A 23,037-nucleotide genomic window follows, 5' to 3' on the forward strand; every position below is an offset into this window, starting at 1 on the left:
ACTTACAGATGAGATAATCTGATATCTGAAATTTATTACAAATAATCCAGTGTGTGTACTTTTTTGCGGGGGGCGGGGGGGGAGCTTAAAGATGAAACAAGACCAACCACAAATTGATAACTGTTAAGTCATAGGTGAAAAGGTGGCTCATTAGACTATTCTTTTTAACTGTGTAAGTGACAAAATTTTCCAAGATAAAAAGCTAAAAAAAAACATTGGATAGAGAGTATAAAGGAGCTTTAAAACCTGAATCTGAATTTACCAGAAGTAAAACCATTTTTTCCTGACACCTGGGTCTCTGGATAGTCAGAATCTATGTATATACAGTTAAAGTATGAAAAAATACATCAAAAGCAAACAAACAATCAATGATAACACCAAGACAGAAATATGGACAAAAGATACTAACAGTTATTCAAAGAAACAGATGATCAACAGGCATAGGAGAAATGATCAAATAAATTATAGCAAAAATGTGTAACAACGAGATTATTTTTTCATCCTTCACATTGGCAAAGATTTATTTTCACTGTTAGCAAAGATTCAGTGAAATAGGCCCCCTTGTTATACCATTCCTCAGAAGGCAATAACCTGGTGGGATAATTCCTCATAAGTATCAAAAAGTCTAAATCTTTGGCCAAGGAATAAATTAATAATGAAAATAACAATAACAACAGCAGCTAGCATATACTAAATTATGTGCTATTCCAGGGTCTCGGAGTACAGTTGTAGAGTATATGCACTGCACAAAGAGGCTAGGGGCCTCTGAAATCCAGCCCACCTTCCCCTCACCCAGCTGTGGACATCCTCCCAATGGGAAAGTTACCTCATAGTCTATTTGTGGCCCTGTGTCAGGCGCCATCCTAATAATTTTACATTTTCTGAGTTTAGCCTCACAACAGATTATGTCATAGGGCAGCTCTAAGAGAACACTCTTCAAAGACAGAGAGGTTCTGCCCAATGCAGTAGCCACTAGCTGCATGTGGCTATAGAGCCCTTGGAATACAGCCAGTGTGACTAAAGAATTGAATTTTTTATTTTATTCTATTTCAACTAATTAAAATCTAAGGTGGCTAGTGGCTATCAGATAGGAAAGTAAACCAGCACAGAGAGAGAAACTTGTATCTGTCCCATTTTAGAGATGAATAAACTCAGCAGAGTCAGATTTGAAGCCAGGCAGTCTGACCCAGAGTCCATGCTCTATCACCTCTTTCTAGACCCCTGTGATTGGGAATTTGTCCAAAGAAAACAACCAGAAAATACAGGAAGGGAGTAGAGGATGCAGGTAAGGTTGAAACAAAATTGGCTGTGGGTTATAACTGTTGAAGCCAGATGATGGGCACATGGGGGTCATTAAATCCTTCTCTCTACCCTGGGGTATGCTTGAAATCTTTTATAATAAATAGCGAAAGAATGAAAAGAAACAGAAATGCAACATATTTAACTACAAGGGTGCTCCTTGCAACATTATTTAAAATAACTTCAAACCTGGGAGCCATATAAATGCCTAACAGTAACGGATGAGTCAAATACTTTATGGTAGAGACGTGATTATAGAGCCACTAAAAATAATGTCTTCAAAGAATATTTATTTAATCACACAGGAAAATGATCTTGATGTAACGTTAAGAGAAATACGCAAGAGACAACTTAGAACATACAATCCAATCCCCACTTTGCCAAAACAGACGCATGTACACACACAAAAAGATGCACAAATTAAAAAGAAGAGAAGGAAACATACCAACATTGTACCGGTGACTGTCTCTGAATGAACAGGATGACAGATGATTTTCATTTTTTTCCTCCGTATTTTGTTGGATTTTCTAAATTGCTACAATGACTTTCCTAATCAAACAACAAACGAAACAAAAACAAAAGCAAAGCTATACCTTTTTCAGCAGGCCAATGGCAATGTCGGTGTACAAGGTCCTCTCGTGGGCTTCATCCAGCATGATGGCACTAGAATCAGAGGGACAATCTCAGTAAGCATCAAACCAACCACTGCACAAGCCCATCCAGACCATCAAAGGGACTGCTGGGTATTCAGACCATCAAAGGGACTGCTGGGTATTTAGCCCCCATGCGATCACCTTGTAGCAAAAGTAACGCTAAATAACTCCTCTTTGACAAGGAGGTAACTCTTAAGCTAATAAAAATGATGACATCAACATATCTTGGTGAAGAAAATGGTGTATTTATTGCTACTTCTAAAGAGTTTTACCACCCACGCTGGATTCCAACAGGATCTAATACATGATTTTAAATTCCAATATAACATGTAACCCCACAGAGCACATAAAAATCGGGACACAGCCCACCCATCCAAAGGCTGTTAAACTGCAGAAAACAGCACGAAGAGGCACATGGTCTCAGCTGTGCCACGTGTGTACCAGTGAGTCAAATGTGATATCCTTTCCCAGAATACCACAGAGCCTGAGTGGGACCACTTTAACGCCATGAGCAATGGACAGAGACACACAAGGAAAGGGAAAGTATAAATAATTATTTGGACTCTGCATATTACATTCAACAAAATGCTGCCAGGTTCTGTACTGTGCCTCTGCTGTCACCCTCCAGCAAGATAAAAACAAGTCAACAGACTGTTCAAATAACGACAGGGATTTTAATGAGCCCAGTTTTGACTGTCTGTAAATTCTGAAAAGAACATCAAGGGTGGTAACAGCCAAAGTAAGGAGAAAAGCTTTGGGAAAGCTGAGCATGGTCGCGAATCCCATCTATTAACACAAATGCTTCTCAATCTACTTGTGTACTTTTGAAACTTTAGGAAACTTATCAAGGGAAAAACACATTTACCTGTATTTTGTTAACAATGGATCAACCATCATTTCCCTGACCAGCATTCCATCGGTCAGAAACTAAAACACAGAAACACAAAGGTTTAGAAATAATTCAAAAAGTTCAAGTACAACCAAAACACACACAACCTCATCACCAGTGTGTGTACAAGACAATTCCCACCAAGGACTGTGAGAAAATGCCCCAACATTTTGGTTATCAAGCAATGGAATGGTTCACAAACAAGATTTCGAAGATGGGATCCTCAGCTGGGGCTTGCAAATCTTTTAGCAAAATTTCACATGCATTCGCTCTGTGAGCATTGGCTAAGCCCCACTTCCTCTGAGCCGGTACCACTGGTACTGCTGCTGATGAACAGGCAGTGAAGACAAACCTGTGTCTGCCCAGGGGGATGCTGTGAGTCTGAGATCATCATTCCTACAACATCCCCAAAGACCGCAGACTTGCAGCTCTTGAGGTTATTAACTTCAACTTCATTTGATATTATTTTAGGGAGGCTGGATGGGGTTGTGGTTAGGAATACAAGCTATCGTGTCAGGCTGCTGGGAGTTCCAATCTCAGCTCTACATCTTATTAGCTGTGTGAACCTTGGGCAAGTTACTTACCCTCTCTGAGCCTGATTCCTCATTTGTAAAATGGAGAGAATAAAAGAATCCACCTCACAGGGTTATTGTGAGAATTGAGTGAGACAGTACATGTACAGCGCTTAGCACAGGCCCTAGCACACAGAGAGAGCTCAAGAATGGCAGCTATTATCATTTAAGCTTAATGAATGTTTATAAAACGCTTCAGAAAAATGCGGTAACAATTAGATGCTGTTATTCTCACCCAAAAACAGTTCAGTACTTTAACAAAGTTAAACATTTCCCTCACACACTGTATCTTCGCATTTTTACTTTTTGTTTTGTTTTTCAAAGCAGGGTGCATTTCCATCATATTTTTCTTGGACCTGATACAAGCTGCCACATACACACATAGGAGTGAAAATGAGAACTTGCCACCAATGACAGACCACCAGTCAAGAATTGGGTGCCCTGAAATTACTACCCAATGGAATACAAAACTTTTCATGAAAGACCCTCTAGAAAGAATCATTTGGTTATGCAGTCCACTGAAACTTATCTAAAAATTAGCTCGTGTAAATATATTTGATGGTATAGAAGAATAACCCCTCTACCTAGCAAAATGAATGTCAAAGGTAACAAAATACAGAAGCTTAGAAAACAAGGCCCACATTTTTACAAATCACTACATTTAGATCATCTATTTTCAGCTTTCCTCTGTTGCAAGCTGAGGTAACTGAGTTTCTAACAACCAATATTCATTTCATCAGAGCATTTTCATTCATTGTTTACAGTACTGGGGAGACGCTGATTCGCACAGTGGTATACACAGTGGACACTGCTGAGTTGATTTACACTGATTACTATTGGTGCTAATTATTTTACTAGTAGCAGTGAGGTCAAAGAACACACATATAAAATCCATAATCATGTGAAAATGGGTAAGTTCTAATTAGTGCAAATAACATTTGTGAATTCTACACTTTATCAATTTATACTATTGGGTGGGCCAAAAAGTGCCTTCAGTTTTTTAATAAAAATAAAAAACATATTTTTCATTTTCACCAAGAACTTTATTGAACAATGTATTCACCGTTTTGTTCCACTACCTTCTGCCATTTTTCAGGCAACTTCATAATTCCATCTTCCCAAAACTTTTTATCTTTTTGAGCAAAGAACTATTCCAGGTGCCTTTTAAAGTCTTTCAGGGAACTGAAATGTTTTCCATTAAGCGAATTTTGTAGGGACTTCCCTGGTGGCGCAGTGGTTAAGAGTCCACCTGCCAATGCAGGGGACACGGATTCTAGCCCTGGTCAGGGGAGATCCCACATGCCGCAGAGCAACTAAGCCTACAAGCCACAACTACTGAAGCCTGCAAGCTTAGAGCCCATGCTCCGCAATGAGAAGCCCGCGTGCCACAACAGAGTAGCCCCCGCTCACCACAACTAGAGAAAGCCCGCGCCTAGTAACCAAGACCCAACGCAGCCAAAAATAAAATAAATAAATAAATAAATTTATTTAAAAAGAACGAATTTTGTAAAGACCGAAATAAATGGAAATCCAAAGGTGCAATGTCTGGTGAATATGGCGGATGAATCAGAACTTCCCAGCCAAGCTGTAACAGTTTTTGCCTGGTCATCAAAGAAACACACGGTCTTGCAGTATCCTGATGGAAGATTATTCATTTTCTGTTGATTAATTCCAGATGCTTTTCATCAAGTGCCGCTTTCAGTCGGTCTAATTGGGAGCAGTACTTGTTGGAATTAATCGTTTGGTTTTCCGGAAGGAGCTCATAATAGAGGACTCCCTTCCAGTCCCACCATATACACAACATCACCTTCTTTGGATGAAGACCGGCCTTTGTTGTGGTTAGTGGTGGTTCATTTTGCTTGCCCCACGATCTCTTCCGTTCCACACTGTTGTACAATATCCACTTTTCACTGTCTGTCACAATTTGTTTTAAAACCGCAACGTTTTCATTACATTTAGGTAGAGAATCACATGCGGAAATATGGTCAAGAAGGTTTTTTTCGCTTAACTTATGTGGAACCCAAACATCAAAGCTATTCACATAACCAAGCTGGTGCAAATGATTTTCAACGCTTGATTTGGATATTTTGGGTATGTCGGCTATCTCCCGCATGGTATAACGTTGATTGTTCTCAAGTATTGTTTCAATTTAATCGCTATCAACTTCAACCGTCTACCCGACCGTGGAGCATCGTCCAGCAAGAAATCTCCAGCACGAAACTTCGCAAACCACTTTTGACACATTCGATCAGTCACAGCACCTTCTCCATACATTGCACAAATCTTTTTTTTTATGTTTTTACCTTTCTTGAAATAATAAAGCATAATATGCCAAAAGTGCTGCTTTTTTTTCTTCCATCTTCAATATTAAAATGGCTATACAAAAATTCACCAATTTTGATGTCTTTTTAACACACGCTGATTATGATAGCTGTCACATACAATTTATCAAAATTGTCTCGAATGAAGTTAAAGACAACTAAGTGCTACTAGAGCCATCTTGCGGAAAAAAATGAACAAACCTTTTGGCCCACCCAATATTTGTTCCTGTTTTTAAGTCTTTTACAGGTAAGTTTCTATATTTAGTGAGCTAGGTGGATTGGTGGGAAAACAATAAAACAAACATGAGAAATGTCAGTTTTGAGTTCTGGTTCCATCACCAATGCGCACGTAATGTCAGGTAGGTCATTCAGCCTCCCAGGTCCTCAACGTCTTCATCTGGAGAACCAAGGGCTTAACTCTACTTCCAAGGTCCTTTCTGGGCTAAGATGCAAGGACTCGGAAAGAGCGCTGCACCTCCCAGCAGACTAACTTCCCTGAGGGCCAGGATGCTCTCATACACTTTCTGCCACAGTATCAGTGCCTCAGTCAGCAGCGATGGCTGCATGTTTTTATCTCCCCCCAAAGATTCTTCCTTATTCACAATGGGAAAAGCAGCTCTGCACCTCACCTTAATTCTCGTAGCCAGTGGGTTGGTGCAGTCATCAAAGCGGATGCAGTAGCCCACCTCGTGGCCCAGCACCGCACCCCTTTCCTCAGCCACTCTCCCTGCAACCTTTGGGAAGAAAGATCATGCTGAAAATAGAGACACAGAAATTACTGCCCAGAGCACATACTATGGAAAATCTAAAGGTCACTTATTTTTTAAATAGTATGTTGAACACAGTGGAAAATGAGAAGAGAAGGGGCAGGTTATTAGAAAACTAGTGTGATAAACTTTGCAGCTATCAACTTTATGTATCTCACCTCATTCTATAATTGACTTGAGGCAACTTATAAGAATAAAAATGGAATCATGTAAATATGTTACAGATCAGGATCAAAGAAATTACAGACAAAATTCAAAAGATCGAAGTCAATGAGAAAATTTTTAAAACACAGATACGCCTAAGTTATTTAAGTTGAGCCACAAATTCAGCTCTAGATTTCCTGGTGGGTGAAGCAAAAAGGGAAAAAGAAATTTCAAGATTCACCCTATTCCTAAAGCTTTCTTTAGCACACCAACTAGGGACAAATTTCCATGTCTTCATGCCTTGAAATAAAACAACTTCCACTGGACCATGAAGGCAAGGGAACAAGAACGATCAAATTCAATACTTGGCCATGTTCATTTCTCTTTGGAAGCAAAAGAATAACGTTTCCAGAGCAAGATAATCTAAAACAATTTGCAACAGTGTCCCAGCTACTGAAACTATTAAAAGGGGAAACAGAGACAAGAATGCACGTTGAAAACTCTTCAAAAGGCAGATAAGAAGATTTACAAAGGATCCAAGTTAACGTAATAAAGTAAAAGTAGAAAACAAAATACATAATGTATTATGAAGACCATAAACTACAGATATATTTTTCACTTACCAATAGATGACAAATAAAAGGTGAGGGTAGGAAAGAGAAAAAAGAATCCAACTGCAAGATCTCCTACTACTCCAGAAGGCCATTCAAAGGCTATTAACTTATCAATAGAAAATATTCGAAATACTGAACAAACATAAAAGTGGAAGAACAATAATGCTTATAACTTAGTTTACCTTGAAAGAAAAGAGAGTTTAATGCTCATTATGTAAACTATCTAACTAATAAAGAACCAAAGGGAAACAAAATTATAGAAGTTTCCTGGGGACCCGGCCCACCAACCAACCCCCATGCATCTCATCTCCTCCTTTCACACGTGAGGCAACCTCCCCATGGAGTTCCTGCATCCTGAGTTTGGAACATGAGCTGACACAGGAGGTGTCCTGAGGCAGAGCTTCCAGCTACAGCCACCGGGCCGCAGCAGCCCCAGGCTCAGGAGCCCAGAGGCTCCCTGCACGTAGCCCTGCGAGCCTCGCACACTGGGCGTTATCTGACCATTGGTGTTTACGAAACTGAAGAGGAAATGAAGATCGGAAGTGGTTCTGCCGGATGACTTGAAATTACAGACCTAAGAGGCCAAGACAGAATCCGTCATCGAGCAGCTGGTGAACACCATGCAATCTTTCAGAACATCTTATGAAACCAGAAATTCATCCTACACTGCTCTCCCTCTGGAGGTTATAGCTCCCAATAACCAATGTTTCACAGGGACAGTTTTGTTATTGTTATTGTTTCAATTTCAACCCTACAGAACATTAAACTATCAATCTTGAAAAATGGTACAAACAGCGAATGTGTGCATAGAGATACTGGAGCTTATGGGGGAAACCGGCTCGTAAGAATGAGCATAAATGAACCAACCTCTCCATAAAAATGTAATCATTTTATGAAGCCAAACATATTTATTCTTATTACTTCACTATTTGTATACATTTGCTACAAAATGGATTTTAATTTAAAATTCCTTTTTAGAAATTTTATCAAGTATGATCACACCACTGGACATTTGAAAGGCCATATTCTGTTGGCTCTTTAATAGATTTTATCTCTACTGTTTAAGTTCTAGTCCCAATAACCTCATCAATTAGACTGGATAAACATATCTTTTTAATAGAAACAAACAGAAATAGGAAAAGGAGGTCAAAAGAAAAACGAGTCACCAATCACTGAGCACCTCCTATGTGCAGGTGCTGTGCTCCAAGCCTTCACAAATTTTATCTCATTAAACATGTACACAGTCCGTGAGGTGGGCAAGAGACCCTCTTTTTTACAAAGAAAGAAACTGAAATAAGACAGGCTTATAGCTTGTCCTGAATCATAGATCAAGGCAGGGCCTGGTCTTGAAGTCAAACCCAGACTATATGAGTCCAATGAACATACTCATTAAGGAACTGCCTCTCGCAGAGATCCGCCAATGGCTTGTGTAATCTGTTCTTAGGCTCTGAGACTGTTTCCAGATTTTAGTCCGCACACAAAGTACTTTCTGAGATGTAGCATTTCAAACTGGACAGCTCTATTAATACTGCACAGCTAATTTATATACTCTTTGTTCTTTAAGAGAGAGCATGTGGTTTCTTGGAAATTATCCATGGCTACAAATTTGGAGGAAAAATGCAAATTGATTAAGAGCTGGGATTCCAAACCACAAACAGAAAAAATTGTTCAAATGTTTTAAGTAAGTGAATCACCTTTCATGACATAAAAGGTTACGTCTAACATTGCAACCTAGTTGCCGAAACGTTATCTCCATTTTTACACACACACAGAAGACTTGAGAAATGTTTACCAATAATGTCTAACTTTGAAGACAATTAAAATGAACTTTGGGGAAAAAGAATTACACAATAATTAAAACTCAATAAGGAGTAAAAATAACTCAAGGAAATAGAATTAATTTCTTGTCCAGGTAGAGATGGCAAAATAAAGGCATCTTTGCCCCCATTTCCCTAAGAGCTAATTTAAAACAAAAAAATAAATAAATAAAACATATTATCAACCAAAACCTGCATCTCCAATGAAAGAAGGAAACTGGCACAAGCCCAAACAATAAACTAGGAAACACAGCTGCCAAATACTGTGAGGTCTGAATCTAGAAGAGAGGCCCAGGCCTCCTCACAACCAGAGCAGGCTGCTGGCTTCCTTAATGTTAAGTGTCACCTCTTTAAAAGGCAGGGCTGACAAGCCTTGTATTAGGAAGACAAGAAGCAGTAGTGTGTTCAGACCCAGGAGACACAGGAAATGTCTCAGTGGAGACCCACTTTGACAGCAAAGAATCACAAAGGAGGGGGAGTTGAAGGAGAAGGTAGGCAATCCAATAGCAAGTATCAATCCCAAATCAGAGAGCCCAAAGAATCTTATCATGAGCTGCAACAGACCTCTCAAATCACTAAGGAGTGCTGGACCAGATCCTCATCCTCATCCCCCACGAGCAAAGGACAATAAGAGATTTGGTGACAGGCCAGACCAGAACAAACTCACAATTCTGCAGCTAGCAAATGAGCCCACTCAAAGATAAGTAGTTATCATAAAAATACCAACACAGCCCACTGCATTAAAGCCAACTAAGAAAAAAGGAACATGAGCAAAAAAGCAGTTTAAAAAAGAAATTGCAAAAGTATTACCCAAAGAAACAGAAGTAGAATTCAGCCAAAGAAATCCAGTTTCAAAGAAATCACAAGCTTAAGCTAAAACAACTTAAAGAAGAGACAAAGTCAAAGCACAGTTGAGGAGAAACAAGGTCTCAAATGTACAGGTCAGAAACCAATCTGTGGACATCCTCCAAATCTCACAGCCTGAACATGAAAGAAGTTACAGAGAGGCTTTTCCCAAATGTGAGAATAACCCCCCAAATTTACACAATGCTACAAAGCCAAAGGAGCTTCCCCACAGTATCAATAATAAAAAGCAAATCTAAATCACCCATGCTAGAGAAACATTAAAATACTGCTCTACTCTCTCTGAAGGAAAATAATGGGAAATCGTTGTCAAGTGAAGAGGTGGTCAGTGGGGACAGAGCCAAAAATTGCAGGAAAAAAGATTTAGAGAAATGTGTCAGTTAATAAAAATACTATGTTATTTTCTGGATTTTTAAAAAATGCTTGTGGTATTATCAGCTTTTAAAATTTGTAATGTATTGTAATATCTCCGCCCATTCTAAATATTCACTTCTCTAGCTAGTAAAGAAACAAAAAAGCATTCAAAGAAGTGATTATGAGACCCAGATAAAGATACAAAGGAATCAAAATAGAATAAATTTGTTTATTGTTAAATAAACAATCATGAACATTGTGGACAGGCTTGAAGAAATATCACAAAACAAACTGGAAAACAGATGATTCCAGAGAGGGTAATAAATACTAAAAAGAGACAAAGGGGATCTAATATACACTTAATTGGTGCTCTTAGAAAAGAGAAAAAAATAAATGGAACAGAAAAGTGTGCCAAGAAATAATGGATGAAAACCTGCCTGATATAATGAGATTGAGCCTGAAGATTAAAAGTTCTTCCACATTTAAGAAAAAATGATACAGAACAATCAGCATCAAGACATATCCTGGTACAAAAACAAGCATGTTACAAGCATTCAAGCAGAAAAAGTAGGCCAGGAAGGTAGGGAGTGGAAAAACTCCACTGGACCTCAGACTATTTCTATACAGTGATCCTCCAGGCCAAAAGACAGTGGAGCAGTGTCTGCACAGCTCCTAGAGAGGATGAATCAAGAATTGTATATCAACAAAGACCACAATCAAACATTCTCAGGCATATAAAATTCAGCCAAGGGCTTCCCTGGTGGCGCAGTGGTTGAGAATCTCTGCCTGCCGATGCAGGAGACACGGGTTCGAGCCCTGGTCTGGGAGGATCCCACATGCCGCGGAGCAACTAGGCCCGTGAGCCACAGCTGCTGAGCCTGCACGTCTGGAGCCTGTGCTCCGCAACAAGAGAGGCCGCATTAGTGAGAGGCCCGCGCACCGCGAGGAAGAGTGGCCCCCACTTGCCGCAACTAGAGAAAGCCCTCACATAGAAACTAAGATCCAACACAGCCAAAAATAAAAAAATTAAATTAAAAAAAAAAAAAAAGAATTAGATTTAGAAAGGAAGTATTTAAAAAAAAAAAAAGAAAAAAAAAATTCAGCCAATCAAGAAATAAAGTGAAATGAGCAATTCAAAGTTGGCAAAACCTTGGAAAATTATTAGTGATTATTAAACTAGGATTAAAGTTAAATACCTGTGGGAGTTATGATTACAGAAAAGAATATATATTTATAAATCTTGAAATAAAAATTATAGCACTGCATTTATCACAAATGGAGGGAGGAACAGTAGAAAGAATCAGTGCGCTAATTTACTCTTGTGATAGGCAACTACCTATAACGTAGTTCCAAAAATAAGTAACACCCTAAAGCTTTTTGTAATCCTTTTTCTTAATTTTCAAGCTTTAATAAATTCTCTTGTAGAGAAAAATTATTTATCCAAAGTTCAGTAATTACTCCTATTTCACTGAAGTTTCCTCTTTTGTTAAATTCAACAAAAGCAAATATATGTCTATGAACCCATTTTTATAAAATCATTTCTATCCATCCAGCCAACCATTCATTTTTATGTGAACATAGAAGAGAAACTTGAAATGATGTTCACAAATGTTCACACTGTTTTTGCTGGGTGGTGAGATTTGGGTTTTGTTTTGTTTTGTTTTTAATTACTTTTTTCATTTTGACTTCTGTACTTTATTACTACATAAAAATTCATAATGTACAGGTATCAATTTTACAAAAAAAATCATAGTTCTCTTTCAAGTGAAGAATTAAATTCTTGAGGAGCTGCAAATCATATTCATTTGCAGCTTTTAGGAAACAAGGAAAAAGTCACTGAAATAGAAGACACAAACAGAGTCTTTACAACAAAAGAGAAACTCACTGTAACAGCAGCCACTCTTCGGGGCTGGGTCACTCCCACCACTCTTCCTTCGGCTGTCCAGCCAGCTTCTGCAAGGTACTACAAATAAAATCACGTTTCAGTATACACCTGACACCACTTCTCCAGAAACAATCTCCCCCAAGATGACCCTGGATTGTGATAAAATCACTGAGAAAAGAATTAACAGATGGTTCTTCTCCCAGCAGAGATTTAAAAAACTATTTTGCAAATGAGGCATCTGAGGTTTTGAAATGTTAGGTCATGTGCTTAAGTTCACAACAGAAGTGATAATCAGAAGAACTAAGGCATAAATTCAACATTCTAACTCCCCAGTCTTACAAAATTTCCCCGTACTACAGCTGTCTCAAGGAATAAAAAAACTATCCATGGGTCACTCAGAACAGTGCTAAATCTGTAGAACAAAGAATTTTAAAGTACACACAGAGACAACTCAATAAATATCAACCATACAAAATATTTTAGTCAGAGTAAATAAAAATAATTAGATTCTTTTAAAAAGACCAATAAAACAACATTTGTTATTGCAAAAAAAAAATCAGACTTTATATACATGTATATATCCCATTAGATTTTATTAGTATACATTAAATTTGATTATATGTATTATCTGATTTATTTCTGTATTTATTTGCCACATATACTTATTTCTTACGTATTTATTTGATTATATGCTTTTTAAAATCCAAAATGGATAACAGGGGTTATCAGAGTTACGTTTTCATAATGTCTAAATTGTTTTACAATCAATATATATTACTTCTATAACAGAAAAAAGATTTAAAATGCTGTTACATACATGTATCTGCTCATTTGTTCAAAAGAAATAAAGGAAGGACAAACTAGAAACTAAAGAGAAGAGAATGATTGACTACGGAGGCTTGGTAGGAAAGGGGTGGAAAAAGGGAGGACTGAAAACATGGCAGCAGGGACGAAGAGGGAGGGGCAATGCTTTAAGTAGAGCTTTTTGTGTAGCTCTGACTCTCAGAACCACAGTCATGTTGCACGTACTCTTCAAGAACCCAAATGAATACACAAAAACAACCAGGATGTGGAGGGAAACCAAAAGAAATGCAAACACTATCAAATGACCCTTTCTGTATTACAAGCGAATAACTGATCACACTGAAGGGGGTGGAGAAGAACCAACCTAAGTAACTGAAAACAGTATTATCTTGACTGAAGGCCAGAGATGGAAAGAACTGTACCTAAATGCTGTAATCTACTCAGTAAATGTTAGGGGTATGGGTTAGCAATTCTGAAGCTATTTTATATGTCCCTTAGAATTTAACAAATAAATAAATACATTGTAGACAATGGAGTTTCTCACTGTTGAAGAAGAGTTACAAATAAGGAAAGGCTAGAATGAGCCCTATGATGTGGAATTGGAAGTATCAGAATAAATTCATGATTTTTAATATATATACAGATTGATACAGATATGTAAGTGGGATTATGTAGGGATTTAGTATTCATATATATTTCCTAAATCTGCCCACTGAGACTTATAGCAATGACACCTCAATAACAATGAGCACCCTAGCACCCAACTCTTGATTTTTAAACACCGTTCTCCAATAAAAGGAACCAGGGCTCCTTGGAGAAGTGGTTGATCCCAAGGCTAGTGCAGGAAAAACATAAGACAAGCCTGAAACAGATTGTGTTACTAGAAAGTAAGGAAGTGTTCAAAAAAAATGAATGGAGGCTTTTAGAAAGAACACAGGAGCCAAACTGAAAGAGCTCCTAAATGACCAAAGGTGGACCATTCTGACCAACAAAATAAATAATGGTAATATTGGATTTAAACCCATAGAACAAAATAAATATCCATGAATCCATACTGATACACATAAATAATTGAATAAATAAATAAATGAGGGAGAAAGGACAGTTCCTCCTTACAGAAGATTCCATTTAATAAATGTAAAAGGAAATAGGAATAGAGAAAATCAATCATTAGGGAAACACCTGAGTAACTGCTGCAGACAAGACCTACTGAGGGATGCTAAAATTAGTAGGTGATAGTTTGAAAAGCAGATTATTTGCAGTCTAAAAATATCTCCTCCAAGATATTTATCAACTACAAAGGGAAAGACAGTAACTTTACAGATGAAACCTGGCACCTTAACAAAGTGATCAAATTATCCTCACCAGTGGTAAGACCACCATGTCAACCCTCTTGATACGATGCACTAAGAAGGACACATCATTTCTATGGGGTTCTTGCCAAAAATGCATGAGCTCATTCTAGTCATGAGAAAACGTCACACGAACCCAAACTGAGGGACATTCTATAAAATAAATGCCTGGTACTCTTCAAAAATGTCAAGGTCATAAAAGATGAAGAAAGAATGGGGAACTTTCATAGACTGGAGGAGACCAGGGAGAAGGATCCTGGATCTTCTGAGAAGTAACTTTGGTGGGGAAACTGATGAGCTTTAAATAAGATCTGTAGTCTGATTACTGGTATTGTTACTGTCCTGCTTTCGATTATTGTAGTAGGGGAAGCGGGGTAAGGGGTATACGGGAATTCTGTATTATTTTTGCAACTTTCCTGTTAGTCTAAAACTAGCTAAAAATAATAATTTAAAAAATGCCTGTAAGGAACAGAGTGTTTTAGATAATGTAGGTTTTTTTGCCATCAAAACTGTGAAATTTCTCTCTTGCACTGAATACATACACAAAATACTACCAACCACCCCAATCAACACAAATGCACAAAGAGAACTACAAGAATAATGGCTAAGATTCACCGAGTACATCACTAAGTGCCAGGAACTGTCTGGTATGCATAACCCCATTTAATCCTCACAACAAATCCAATGCGGAAGGTAACAGCATCAGCAGCAATTTAGAGATAAGGAAACAAAGAAGTCATATGCTTTGTCCGAGGACACAGGTAAAAATCTAAGAGCTAGGATTCAAGCTCAGCAAACCAAAGCCATATAACCAGAACACAGTTCTACCATCCAAAATAAAACACACACACTGTTGTAGTCAATCTCTTAGTACTAGTGTTAAGGGAAAGAAAAGCAATTTGCATAATAATAAATCTGTCCATGAAGCCAGTCTCTCAATACACCTGGGATTTAGACTTCTGCCTGCTTATGGTTGCTTACAGGTGGAAATTTAAAGATGCTGCAAAAGCAGGTATAGTGTTGACATCAAGAGTCAGTGGATGTGGCTTCCCTGGTGGCACAGTGGTTAAGAACCTGCCTGCCAATGCAGGGGACAAGGGTTCGATCCCTGGTCCGGGAAGATCCCACATGCCACGGAGCAACTAAGCCCGTGTGCCACAACTACTGAGCCTGTGCTCTAGAGCCCATGAGCCACAACTACTGAACCTGTGTGCCACAACTACTGAAGCCTGCACGCCTAGAGCCCATGCTCTGCAACGAGAAAAGCCACTGCAATGAGACGGCTGCGCACCTCAACGAAGAGTAGCCCCCGCTCGCCGCAACTAGAGAAAGCCCACGCGCAGCAACGAAGACCCAACACAGCCAAAAATAAATTAATTAAATTAATTAATTTTTTTTAAAAAAAAGTAATTGTGATGGTTGCACAAATCTGTGACCATACTAAAAACCAATGATGGGTGGTTTTAAAAAATATTTTAAAAAAGGAGGCAGTGGATGTCACAGAGGGAGGTTATTGAATTCCATCTCAGTTCCCTCCACTCTTTTTAAGGGTTACCAAATCTGGTCTTCTTGTTAGAGTGGGATTAGGAAGAACTCCACCCACTAGAAAATGGTACTAATAAAAATTGTTATAAAGAGCTTGTTTTCACAGTCCATTGTTTTGACAGAGCTCTAGGCAAAAATATCACCTAACTTCCACATATAGTTTGTGAAATTTCAAAACAGTTTGTTGACAAAAACCTGCTCATATTCTTGCCATGACCTTTAGTTCCTCAGCCTTTCCAGTTTTCCTAGGCCGTAACTCATATTTAGCTCCACAAGAAGCTGGAAACTGTGACTGTCTCAGAGAAGTGGAACTGAGTGGTAAGGAAGAGAAATAATCCTACCACGGGAGGGAGAGCAGATATTTGGGCCAATAACATAATCTATTTTCACCAGCAAAGCTTAGGAGATTCACTTTTTACCACTTATTCCTTTGTGCTTTTTACATTTTGTACCATGAATGTATTTCCTATTCAAAAAACACAATGCTTATTTTTAAAATACAGTTCCTTAAAAATAATTAGGGGCTTCCCTGGTGGCGCAGTGGTTGAGAATCTGCCTGCCAATGCAGGGGACACGGGCTCGAGCCCTGGTCTGGGAAGATCCCACATGCCGCGGAGCAACTAGGCCCGTGAGCCACAGCTGCTGAGCCTGCACGTCTGGAGCCTGTGCTCCGCAACAAGAGAGGCCGCATTAGTGAGAGGCCCGCGCACCGCGAGGAAGAGTGGCCCCCGCTTGCCACAACTAGAGAAAGTCCTTGCACAGAAACGAAGACCCAACACAGCCATAAATAAATAAATAAATAAAAATTTTAAAAATAATACAATAAAATAATTAAATTCAGGGACTTCCCTGGTGGCGCAGTGGTTAAGAATCCGCCTGCCAATACAGGGGACACGGGTTCGAGCCCTGGTCCGGGAAGATCCCACGTGCCGCGGAGCCACTAAGCCCATGTGCCACAACTACTTTGCCTGCGCTCTAGAGCCTGCGAGCCACAACTACTGAAGCCCTCACGTCTGGAGCCTGTGCTCCGCAACAAGAGAAGCCACAGCAATGAGAAGCCCGCGCACCACAACGAAGAGTAGCCCCCGCTCGCCGCGACTAGAGAAAGCCCGCGTGCAGCAGTGACCAACACAGCCAAAAATAAATAAATAAAATAAATTAATTTTTTTAAAAAATCTATATTAAAAAAGGAAAGAAAAACCTGCAAGGACTCTTATCCCTGACCACTTAAATACCATTCTTCACCCTCCAAGTCGAAGCTCTTAAGACACACTTTGACTTCACCCTATCTTTCCACTCTTGACCTTACCGGTCCACTCTGTTGAGCCCCAAGCACTTCTCCACCCTAATATCTCTAACCACAATATTCACTGGATGAGGACATCTTCCCAGCCAACTCCCACTGATCATTCAAGGTCTATTTCTTTGTCTTTTTTTTCCTTTTTTTAATATTTTTTTCCCCAATTTCAAATGTCATTTCTTTTATGAGGTCTTTCCTGATCCTTCTTTCCACTTCTATCCACACCAGATAAAATTTCGTCCTGTAAGAGAGGTTTCTTCCATAGCACTGCATAATTCTATAACAGTCAATCTTTATTCACAACTATAGCGGCATCCATCCTACACCACCTCTTCAACTGCAATTATTGGAGGACAAAAACTATGCATTACACCTCTTCAAATGAGTTCCCATTGTTCCTTTCAGAGTATGGCTATTCTATTATTATGTTAGAATTATAATAAATTGAAGATGACCATTACTTCTTCTAATCAAAGAAATTAAAAGTTTAATAAAAGTTCAAAAGTTTAATAAAAAACATCTAGTTGGGTTGACTATTTCCTCTCTGAGAGAAGATCTTAAAAATGCAAAAAAATGGTAGAGTTCTCAAGTTACAAAATCCTTCCAATCAAATCTAAGTACAAAGACACATTTAAATGTACTCACTTGTGGAATCTGCGTGCTTTTCCCACATCCTGTTTCTCCAACAATCACCACTGTTTGATAGTTTTCTATCAAGTACAATATATGATTCCTAAGCTGAAAAAATATAACCAAACATTGTAAATAGACATACATTTTCTCAAAAGACCTAAACAAAGATATTTAAACATTATGAAATGAGCTGTTTGCCAAAGGGAAGGAAATTTTAAAAAGAACTGTCAAAATATATTTCTAATATACATCAAAATATATTGCAGGTACTGTTGGTATCAGTACAAGGTGATAAAACTGCAACTGAGTGTAATAACTTATCAAAATATATAACGCACATACCCTTTGATTCAAGATTTCCACTTATAAGAAGTTATACTACAGACATCCTAATACATGTGAACAAAGATGTATGTACAGGCATACTCATTGCAGTATTGTTTATAAGAGCCAAAAATTCAAACAGCCTAAATGTTCATCAACAGGGGAGTGGTTACACAGCTGTGAAACACTTCAATAATGGAATAATACACAGTTGTTAAAAAGAACAAATGTCTATTTGTACTGATGTGGAATGGTCAATGAGGTCTGCTATGGTAAGAAAGCAAAGTGCAGGATAGTGTGAATGATACACTACTACTTGTGTTTTTAAAGAAAGGGTAGGGACTTGCCTCGTGGTGCAATGGTTAAGAATCCGCCTACTGGTTCAGGGGACGCGGGTTCAAGCCCTGGTCCGGGAAGATCCCACATGCCGCAGGGCAAATGGGCCCGTGTGCCACAACTACTGAGCCTGCGCTCTAGAGCCTGCAAGCCACAACTACTGAGCCCGCATACCACAGCTACTGAAGCCTGCCCGCCTGGAGCCCGTGCTCCGCAAGAAGAGAAGCCACCACAATGAGAAGCCTGCACACCGCAATGAAGAGTAGCCTCTGCTCGCCACAACTAGAAAAAGCCCACACGCAGCAACAAAGACCCAATGCAACCAAAAATAAATAAATTAAAATTTAAAAAAAGAGAAAGGGTAAATACATATATCCTTCTTTATGTATAAGCTACTTTGAGGAAAAACAAAACAAGAAACTGGTAACTATACTGTCTCCAGTGAGCAGAAGAAAGTGGCCGGGGAGCAGGGGTGTGAAGGAGACCTCTGAATTTTGTTCAACATGCATGTATTACTTAATTTAATTTTTTTTCATTTATTAACTTGTGAAAACATACAAACAAAAAGAATATGCTTTCATCTCTACCTCTATGGCCAAGTTCACAATAAAGCAACCATAGGTTACATCTATATTTCAACTGGGCCTTCCTTAACCCATTCAGTAGGAGCAGAAACACTGATTTGGCCACTGAAAAGTCACAGATAATTCCAAGATCCCATGTACTTAGCTTCAGAATGTATTTCTGTACCCACATTTGATTACAGACACACCCGACGATCTGGAAAGTCATAAAGATATTCCATAAATTCCTGGTTTGGAATGAAGTAAAAACCTGCCAAATTCTCCCACTCTGATCACTGCTCAGCTCATCCGACTCCACACCAACAATGTGTTTGGTGAAGACTGGGAGAGACAGGATGCTGCCTTCCCAGCTAAATAAGGTATTGACTGTTTGGGGTTTTGAATTTAGCATTATTTAGGGTCTAAATATGTAGTTCTCAAATCTTAGTGTAAAAATCTTTTAGGATATTTGTTAAAAACGAAGATTCCTAGCCCTACCCTCAGGGTTTTTGATTCAGTAGGGCTAGGGTGAAGCCCAGGAATCTGCATTTCTACAAACACCCAAAGGAGATTCTGCTGCAGGTACTCTGGGACTTGTCTAGATGCTTTCCTGTCAATTGCTTGGACTCTGTGCTTTCTCTTGTTTTGGGCAGGGAAAGGGGAAAGGTTTGGGCTCTTCACAGGTATTTTGTAAATGATATTTTGTAAATCCATCTGCTGGATGGATGGTTGAATGGATGGATGGATGGGTGGGTGTTCAGGGAAAACTTGAAAGAAAATTTGAATACAGAGACACACATGGTATTCCAGGAAAGGGAAATGACATAAGTAAAGGAAAGAAGATGGAATAGGCAAACTATATGAACTCTATTCGAGGTGTGCTAGAAAATGCTCACGAAAGGCTCCAGGTTTGACTTGGAAATGAATTACAATAGGTGTAGTTAGGGCCGCACTGTGAAAGCCTTGAACGTAGAGCTAGCATCTGGACTTTAGCCAGGAGGCAGTCCATGCTATAAGTGTTCTGAGAAAATTGGGCAGCAATATACAAGATTGATTTAAGCATGAAGAAACTGAAGGCATTAACTCATACTTCATGTGCTAAATACAAAGCATTGCAAATGGAGTCTGACGTGTGACATTCAAGAGAGAGATGACAAAGCTATTTCCAGTTTGGAGACTGGGAGAATGACGGTACCCCCGACAGGCACAGGCAGGGAAATCAAGGAGAGCTGGTGCAGAGGACCAGACTGAGCTTCAGCGAGGTTCAGTTTAAGGAAGTAAGAGGACAACCTTGCACAGCACTGTTCAGGGCCCAAAGAGAACGCCGGCCTACAGGAGGTAGCCAAGGGGAAGGCATACCCCTTGAAATGGCATTGGGGTAAAGGGGGGTGAGCCTTCGATTTACTGCTGCTTTAGTTTCAACTTCTATTTTTAAAGCTATTTTCACTGGGACTTCCCTGGCGGTCCAGTGGTCAAGACTTCGCCTTCCGATGCAGGGGGTGCAGGTTCGATCCCTGGTCGGGGAGCTAAGATCCCACATGCCTCAAAACTTTATGTTTTGTAACAAATTCAATAAAGACTTTAAGAATGGTCCACTTCAAATAAAATCTTTAAAAAAATTTTAAAAAGGAATTTTCACTTTTAGTTTTAATGGGGGCAGCGGTGGTGAATGGGTAACTTTTTATCCTTTTGGTCTCCTAGCTTTATCTTTAACATTTTATGAGATTGTAACTATGCTTAAGCTCTGCTTTGATTTTTATCAGTAACTTATACCCTTTTTCTTACCATTTTAATTTCAATATGTTATTAATACCTTCTTGCTTGCTTTTTTTTAATGTTATTTCATTTATTATAAGTACAGCTGGAGGATGAAGAAGAGTCAAGAAAATTAAATACTCAGTAAACAATAATCATCCTTGTACTTCAACGTTTACTACATGTCAGGTATCTTACTAAATGCTCTATGTGGATTATCTCATCTGGTCCTCGTAACAATCCTATGAGGAAGGTACCATTAGTCCCATATGACAGATAAGTAAACAGAAGCTCAGGCAGTGAGCAAGGCCACACAGCACACAAATGATGAAGCCTGGGTTTGAACTCTGAAGTCTAGCTCGAGTCCAGACACTTCATCACAGCTCAAACTGTGTCCCTCAATGGTGAACCTATGATCTTATCTCCTGAGGGTCAAACTGGTTTACATTCACACGTAATGGATGAGGTTAATCTCCTGCAGAAGAAACCCAGCATCTATCAGTACAGGAGTAACTAAAACGTTTGGGGCCACAGAAAAGTCTGATCGAGGTGACTTGGCGAAATTCAGAAGGCGGCTGTTTCATATCCATTTGGAGAAAGAACGTATTAATAGAAGAGGCATTATTAGCACAGTCTAGACAAAAAAACTCCCTAAGTGCAAGGACTCGGGCAGCTTTTACCCAACACTGTCCGGAAGAAAGAGAGACACAGGTGCTGGTGGCCCCACTTACTCGGGTCATTCCAGAGATATCATACAAGGCAGGGACAGTTCATCAACCTTCATCAGAGGCTACAGGAAATAAATATCCTTCAACTACATCTAAACCGTCCTTGGCTCTGAGCCTACTTCCTAATTACAATTTGGCTTCCCATGTGGACTTGGCAACGGGGAGAAAAGTGTGTCCATGGACTGTATTATCTGTACTGGAGAACCACGGCTCACTGTAAACAAATATACTCTTAATTCTAGTTTATACTTTGGTCTCTTATGAGTATATGTCCATTTCATGAGATTAATAAAATCACGTGTCTGGATGTGCACATGGTATGTAATAACCATACCAAAATCCCATCACTATCTCAGTGGGAGTTAATCTCTTCAACAGAAACAACCTCGTATTTCTAATTAATCTTGGGTAAAGAAATATGCCTTTAAAAAGAAAGCTAAAATTGGCCACATGTTGGTAATTTGTTGAAGATGGATGCATAAGAGTTCGCTGTGCTGTTTTCTCTACTTTTCTGTATGTTTGAACTTGTCCATAACTGAAAGCAAAGAGGGGGAAAAAAGAATGTCATTTCATTTCTTCCAGTTTTTCCAATATGTTAGATCTAACCAAAAAAAACTGTAAGGACTTTCCAGACTTACAAAGTTAACTAACACACACATATTTTGAACAGACGATCCCTTCAGATAAGGGTATCTCTGAGCTCACTGCATTCTAAAGGATCATTAAGAGTAAGAGGAGATTATTCACTTCAGTGCCAAGTATAAAGCTACTGCCGGGCACTTCCCTGCTGGTGCAGTGGTTGAGAATCTGCCTGCCAATGCAGGGGACACGGATTCGATCCCTGGTCCGGGAAGATCCCACATGCCATGGGGCAACTAAGCCCGTGCACCACAACTACTGAGCCTGTGCGCCTAGAGTCCATGCTCCACAACAAGAGAAGCCACCGCAATGAGAAGCCCGCGCGCCGCAATGAAGAGTAGCCCCCGCTCACCACAACTAGAGAAAGCCAGAGCACAGCAACGAAGACCCAACCCCGCCAAAAAAATAATTAATTTAAAAAAAAAAAAAGCTACTGCAGGTTGCTTCAGGCCGATGACTGAACATACTTATTTAATGTACCTTGAACACCGGCAGCTTCTGCCTCTGCTGCTCTATAGAAAGGGCGGCATAAGGATTGTAAACAACAGTCGTTGCAGAGTTTTCAGCTAGACTTTGTCTCTCTTCAGAGATGCTGACACCCGGTCCCTCTGTACCTGCAACAGAAATGTTTTTTTCAGATTCTCTGGTATAAGGAACAGAAAAATTGTGTGAAAGTTACAAATTCAAAGATGAAGATATACAACAGAAGCACTGCATTTTAATCTCAAACTACCAAAAGGTATTAAACTGTAATTTCAGGAAAGCATCTAGAAAGGCGCCTACGAGACTACAGAAGAGCCTCACTGCGGTGTCAAGAACAAAGGAGATGGCACACCTATTGGGCTCCAAACTGGCCACACGCAACTGTACATTACAGAG

At 39.3% G+C, this 23,037-nt stretch overlaps 1 protein-coding gene across 4 annotated transcripts in view; it reads right to left on the minus strand.

The window, feature by feature from the left end:
• The window catches only part of DHX35 (DEAH-box helicase 35), a 71,544-nt gene that overhangs the window by 42,077 nt on the left and 6,430 nt on the right, over window positions 1-23,037 (minus strand). For 3 of the 4 annotated variants that reach the window (XM_059897680.1, XM_059897678.1, XM_059897677.1), the window contains exons 2-7: window positions 22,639-22,772; window positions 17,826-17,918; window positions 12,180-12,257; window positions 6,364-6,468; window positions 2,818-2,879; window positions 1,893-1,962 (exon numbers count right to left, since the gene is read on the minus strand). In XM_059897680.1, the coding sequence (XP_059753663.1) occupies window positions 1,893-1,962; window positions 2,818-2,879; window positions 6,364-6,468; window positions 12,180-12,257; window positions 17,826-17,918; window positions 22,639-22,772 (542 nt within the window). The remainder of the gene's footprint in view (window positions 1-1,892; window positions 1,963-2,817; window positions 2,880-6,363; window positions 6,469-12,179; window positions 12,258-17,825; window positions 17,919-22,638; window positions 22,773-23,037) is intronic. The other variant, XM_059897679.1, reaches the window with a different exon arrangement.

The sequence above is a fragment of the Balaenoptera ricei genome, chromosome 15, assembly GCF_028023285.1.
Source record: "Balaenoptera ricei isolate mBalRic1 chromosome 15, mBalRic1.hap2, whole genome shotgun sequence".
NCBI lineage: Eukaryota > Metazoa > Chordata > Mammalia > Artiodactyla > Balaenopteridae > Balaenoptera > Balaenoptera ricei.